The 6,645-nt window shown below is 53.5% G+C and overlaps 1 protein-coding gene across 1 annotated transcript; it reads right to left on the minus strand.

Annotated features, from left to right (window-relative positions):
* Positions 1-429: 429 nt before the first annotated feature.
* On the minus strand, positions 430-4,772 carry LOC137356007 (complement component C1q receptor-like). Its single transcript, XM_068021708.1, has 2 exons — positions 2,632-4,772; positions 430-493 (listed from the first exon to the last, which is right to left on the minus strand). The coding sequence occupies exons 1-2, from the start codon at positions 4,770-4,772 to the stop codon at positions 430-432; spliced, it is 2,205 nt and encodes a 734-aa protein (XP_067877809.1).
* Positions 4,773-6,645: the final 1,873 nt, after the last annotated feature.

Raw genomic sequence — 6,645 nt, forward strand, 5'->3', positions numbered from 1 at the left:
CAACCAACATCACTAAAAACAGATGATCCGGGTCATTATCACATTGCTGTTTGTGGGATCTTGCTGTGCGCACATTGGCTGCTATGTTTCCTACATTTACAACAGTGACTATACTGCCCCACCATTGTTTATATACCAGCTGCGTGAGTGTCGGTTCAACCCTCATGTCTAGCACCAGCGGTTTTAAGAGTTGCTCGACCTCTGACTCTACATTTTCCGCCCAGCGAAGACAAGGCCCGACGCCTGCAGGTTTGCACAAGGCTCTCTCCCTTATCTATTGCCGTTCGCCTTCTCCCCGCGTCCTGCTGGAGGGTCCGAGAGTAAAAGAGGTCTCTCGAAACAGCTGGGGAGGGACCGTGTTTCCCGGACATGCAGGAAGATTCGAGGAAAAGATTGACTTGCCCGCAGCTCTCCCAGCAACCACCCGGGTCAGACGTGTGTGACATCTGTCCTCCAAATAGCTGTCACTGGTCCTGTAGCCTGAGTCTCCCACCTGGACACACAGAGAGAAAAACAGCCATATTGGATTTACAGCCTCGGAGAGGGTGCGGAGGAGATTTACTGGAATGGTCCCAGGGATGAGGGACTTCAGTTAATGTGGAGAGACTGGGAGAAGCTGGGATTGTTCTCCTCAGAGCAGAGAAGGTTAAGGGGAGATTTAATCGAGACGTTCAAAATCAGGAAGGGTTTTGATGGAGTAAATAAGGAGAAACTGTTTCCAGTGGCAGGAGGGTCGGTAACCAGAGAGACACAGATTGAAGAGAATTGGGAAAAGAACCAGAGGGGGAGATGAGGAGAATTTTTTTAACACAGTGAGTTGTTGTGATCTGGAACGCGCTGCCTGAAAGGGCGGTGGAAGTAGATTCAATAGTAACTTTCAAAAGGGAATTGGATAAATAGTTGGAAAGGAGAAATTTACAGAGCTGTGGGAGAAAGAGCAGGGGGGAGTGGGACTGATTGGAGAGATCTTTCAAAGAGCCAGCACAGGGACGATGGGACGAATGGTCTCCAACTGTGCTGGAGGATTCTATGATTCTGTGAGTCAAGTTTGTGAAAATGATCAATGAATCCAGATATGGATCAGGTGCAAAGCCTCATACGTGAAGGTCAGAGAATAGACGAGGCTGTGAGAGTCATGTTCAAATCCAACCCGATAGGAGAACGAAACTGTCCCCAGTTATTGGTGCAAAGTTTGACAGGGACAGTGTAGAGGGAGCTTTACTCTGTATCTAACCCCCGTACTGTACCTGTCCTGGGAGTGTTTGATGGGGACAGTGTAGAGGGAGCTTTACTCTGTATCTAACCCCCGTACTGTCCCTGTCCTGGGAGTGTTTGATGGGGACAGTGTAGAGGAAGCTTTACTCTGTATCTAACCCCGTACTGTACCTGTCCTGGGAGTGTTTGATGGGGGACAGTGTAGAGGGAGCTTTACTCTGTATCTAACCCCCGTACTGTACCTGTCCTGGGAGTGTTTGATGGGGACAGTGTAGAGGGAGCTTTACTCTGTATCTAACCCCCGTACTGTACCTGTCCTGGGAGTGTTTGATGGGGACAGTGTAGAGGGAGCTTTACTCTGTATCTAACCCCCGTACAGTACCTGTCCTGGGGAGTGTTTGATGGGGACAGTGTAGAGGGAGCTTTACTCTGTATCTAACCCCCGTACTGTACCTGTCCTGGGAGTGTTTGATGGGGACAGTGTAGAGGGAGCTTTACTCTGTATCTAACCCCGTACTGTACCTGTCCTGGGAGTGTTTGATGGGGACAGTGTAGAGGGAGCTTTACTCTGTATCTAACCCCCGTACTGTACCTGTCCTGGGAGTGTTTGATGGGGACAGTGTAGAGGGAGCTTTACTCTGTATCTAACCCCCGTACTGTACCTGTCCTGGGAGTGTTTGATGAGGGACAGTGTAGAGGGAGCTTTACTCTGTATCTAACCCCCGTACTGTACCTGTCCTGGGAGTGTTTGATGGGGGACAGTGTAGAGGGAGCTTTACTCTGTATCTAACCCCCGTACTGTACCTGTCCTGGGAGTGTTTGATGGGGGACAGTGTAGAGGGAGCTTTACTCTGTATCTAACCCCCGTACTGTACCTGTCCTGGGAGTGTTTATTGGGGACAGTGTAGAGGGAGCTTTACTCTGTATCTAACCCCCGTACTGTACCTGTCCTGGGAGTGTTTATTGGGGACAGTGTAGAGGGAGCTTTACTCTGTATCTAACCCCCGTACTGTACCTGTCCTGGGAGTGTTTGATGGGGACAGTGTATAGGGAGCTTTACTCTGTATCTAACCCCCGTACTGTACCTGCCACAATCCTTTTACAGCAAAGTATGGGCTGAGTAGTTAACACACCTGTACCCTCCTTCTCCCCATATCCCTCAATCCCACTTTGCCTTGATTTCAGGACCACTGCCCCCATTCCATTCATACTCCTTCCCTGGAAAATCGACACCTGAACAGAAGCTTTCTTATCCCTACGCCCCCTTTGGATTCCACCACGCCCCCCCACCCCCATTCCTCTTGCACCACTGACCAAACTCTTCAACTGCATTTGCCTCACGCTGGCCCTCTTGGTGTTTCCTAATGCTCAGTGGCGCCCCCTTGAGCCCCAAACACATGCATCAAATTCACCTACACTGTGGTGTTCATGTTGCTCGATGCGGGGTCTGGTGCTGCTGATTTGGAGGAGCTGTTTATCCAGCGGTAACAGTCGGTGACATTACGTGACTTCCCGCAGGCACAGCGGGTGCAGTAGACAATGGCGAGGGCCAGCATTACCACCACGAAGAGGCAGATGGGCACCAAGAGGGCGATGAGCAGCCAGCGGTCGTCCCTTTGCTGCCAAGACTCGCGGTGAGCGTCCGGGTCGCCTGAGGTGTTGCCCGTTGGCCGGATCTCCAGGGTGGGGACAGTCCGGGGCAGGGGGAGTGTCTCATCAGCCCCCGTGGTCTGAGCTGGGCGGGTGGTGGTGGTGGCCTGTCGCCCAGGAAGCCCCCTCGATTTACCGACGGGCTCTTCAACCCCCTGCTCTCGCCATTTGGGGGCGCCCGGCTCAAAGGCTTGGTGTTCCTCTTTGGTATGGTCAGTGGGCACTCGGGCCAGTGTCTCCTCGCCCCCGTAGGTTCCACCTGCGCCCTTCGCCTTGGCTGCCCTCGTGGTAGAATGCGTCATCCGTTCAACCGCTGTCTCGGGGAGCGTTGGGGACGGGTCTCCAGCGAGCGGCCGCTCAGGAACCAGCATGTCCTGTGCCCACAGCGTTGGGGCGGTGCCACTCACCCGCCAACTTGGAACAACAGCCCCCGCCTCGGTCTCCCACTCCTCCTGGGTGGACGGGACCTCTTCCCAGCCGGGCGTCTCGGTCAGCGGGATCTGAAGGTCCCCGGTGAAGACGCCCAGGGTCGCCGGTGGGTACGGGTCGGCCGAGGGGTTGCAGGAGAAGCTGTTGAGGTCCAGCGTGTAGCCTTCCTCACAGTGGCACTCAAAGTGCCCCAGATAGTTGACGCACATTTGCTCGCAGGTCCCCTGGTACTGGCACTCGTCCACGTCCGTGCAGGTGGTGGCGTTGTCCTCCGAAAGCGTGAAGCCCACCTCGCAGTAGCACTGGTAAGACCCCTCGGTGTTGGCGCACAGCTGGTCGCAGGGCGTGCCCACGCACTCATCCACATCCCGGCACTCGCCGTCCTCCAGCTGATACCCTGCGAAGCACTGGCAGAAGAACGTGCCTGGTGTGTTGACACACCTGTGGTCGCAGAGCGCCAGCGAGCACTCGTCGACGTCCAGGCAGCTGCGCCCGTCCTCCGCCAGCCGGTAGCCGGCCGGGCAGCTGCAGAGGAACCCGCCCAGCCGGCTGCTGCAGTAGAACTGGCAGGGTCCGCTGGCGCAGTCGTCCAGCGGCGGGCAGGAGCGGCCGTCCGCGGCCAGCTGGTACCCCTCATTGCAGTGGCAGTGGTAGTATGCACCCTCGTCCACGCACGTATGCTGGCAGCCGCCGTTGCCCTCGCACCAGTTCCGCGGGCGGGGCTCCTGGCAGAAGGGGGGGTCCCGCGACCATGCCACTGAAGCGCCCCCGGGCCACCCCCGCTCCTCCACCTCCTCCCCACTCCTCGCCATGCACAGCAGCGACTGGGCGCCGCGGGGGCCTCCGCAGGGCAGGCTGGCGACCGAGCCGAACGGCACGTGGCGCAGGTGGGCGGACGTCACCCCGAAGGGCGTGGCGTAGGTGACGGGCTCGCCGGCCCCCAGCTCGATCCGATCGCACATGCCCCGATAAGCAAACCTGCAGAGGTACCCGTCCACCGCCAGCAGGCACGAGCCGTCCAGCCACTTGTAGTTGTCGTAGCTTGCGTCCTTGCCCGTCCCGTAGCTCAGCACGACACAGCGGGTAGCGGGGCAAGAGCCCGGGTACTGCCCCTTCAGCCAGTTTGTGTACTGGGTGTCCTGGTCCCCCGTTGTCCAGGTAAATCCCCGCAGAGGCTTGTAGGACGAGCATTGCCTGGGCTGTCGTTGTAAGCCCAGCCAGAGTTTCAGCTGTCCTTGTTCCCCACTGACCAACAGTCCCAGCAGCAGCTCTTGCACCAGGTCAGCCTCCTCCTGTCTCTTGATGCTGGCTAGATTACCCCCACGTTCCCTACACGACCTCCAAGCATCATTGAAGGACTTTCTCTGTAAGTGCGCTGTGTAACAGGCTTCTGCACTGCACACCGCATTCACAGTTAACAGCTCCTGTGAGCAAGCCTGCAGCAAGAGGCACAAACTCCCCACCCAAAGCAACAACATCCTTCCCTGGTCTCGAACGCCCGTCCCGTCTGACAAAGTGCTTCTTTGCGAGGGAAGTTCTTCAGGGCTTCCTCTCTTGCTCCCCTCCCCACTCCTCCTCCTTCAAGTTCAGACTGGGAGGAGCAAAAAAGGGAGAGAGAGAGAGACCGGGAGCAAGAAGGAAAATAGTAATTCCCTGCTCCAGTCTCACAATCACCAGCTTTTCTCAACAACTTTTTTGGTAACCTGCCCACACACACACATACTCCGAGCCCTCAGCCCCTAGGACTGCTGCTGATTAACATCAGGGGGAACCGCACGCACCACTTGCAACAGAGGAGAGCCAGTCTTGACCTAGACAACACAGGAGAACACACACACACACACACACACACTCACTCTCACATTCACACACACTCACACAGTCACATACACACACACACACACACACTCACAGTCATTCACACACTCACTCACAAACAGACACTCACAATCACACACACAGTTATGACCAGGTGAGAAAGGGGTCTAGGGGTTCCCTCTCAGCCTTCACCTGGTCTTATTGTAACTGTGTTTAATTTTAAACACACCATGCTTTTAGCTCCCCCCTTCGGTGAATCCTTGTTCACCGCTTTCCAATTATAAGTGACCCAGTATTCTTCTTGAACCTTGTTCACTGTAGGAGACTTTTCTCTCTTGCGGTTCATGTGTCTTCAGTGGATTCAGAGGCTTGTGAGAAAGAGATGGGAGCAGACAGGAGAGAGATCTTCTCAGTCCAGGAGTAAGCAGACACTTTCAGTTCAAACTGTTTGTCGCAATCAGAAAACTCCAGGTTGCCAGGCAGGTTAGTCATGTGACCAGCTGGTCTGACCATGTCTTGGATTGTATCACCTTAGCAGTCTCTGGAATGCTCCTCTTACACACAATACCTGGTGATGAAGGTCCATTGTGGGTTGAATGTGTCAGGGAATGGTCCTTTGTCCTTCCAATCACCGTCTGATCTGTTTAACAAGTCCTTTCTTCACTCCAGTAACAGTTTAAAATCAACGTTTGTGACAAAATTAATGTGCCTCATTCTTGGCCGGTGGGCGTCTGCATGACAACACAGTCACACACACTCACACACACTATTTGCCTTCCTAATAGCCTGCTGCACCAAGTATTTTGTGTCTGTCTTCAGAGTGGAAAACACAAGTTCCATACCAGAAATAGGCAGTAACTGAGGGGCTAAAAAGAGTGAGGAAATTAAGGATATTGATATCAGCCAAGAAAAAGTATTGGAGAAACTTGAGGGACTAAAATCTGACAAGTCCCCAGGACCAGATGGCCTACACCCTTGGGTTCTAAAAGAGATAACTGCAGAGATAGTGGATGCGCTGGCTGTGATTTTCCAGAATTCCTTAGATTCAGGAACGGTCCCGTCAGATTGGAAGTTGGCAAATGTTACACCTCTTTTCAAGAAAGGAGGGAGAGAGAAAACAGGGAACTACAGGCCAGTTAGCCTAACATCAATCATTGGGAAGATGCTGGAAACTATTATTAAAGAAGTCTTAACATTGTACTTAGAAAAGCATAGTATGATTAGAACAAGTCAGCATGGTTTTACTGAAGGGAGATCCTGTTTGACTAATTTATTAGAGTTTTTTCAGGATGTAACTAGGAGGGTAGATAAAGGGGAACCAGTAGATGTAGTATACCTGGATTTTCAAAAGGCATTCGATAAGGTGCCACACAAAAGGTTATTAGGCAAGATAAGGGCTCATGGAATTAGGGGTAATATATTAGTGTGGATAGAGGATTGGTTAACAGACAGGAAGCAAAGAGTGGGCATAAATGGGGCATTTTCATGTTGTCAGGCAGTGAATAGTGGAGTGCAGCAAGGATCAGTGCTGGG

This window comes from Heterodontus francisci, chromosome 44 (genome assembly GCF_036365525.1).
Source record: "Heterodontus francisci isolate sHetFra1 chromosome 44, sHetFra1.hap1, whole genome shotgun sequence".
Taxonomy (NCBI): Eukaryota; Metazoa; Chordata; class Chondrichthyes; order Heterodontiformes; family Heterodontidae; genus Heterodontus; species Heterodontus francisci.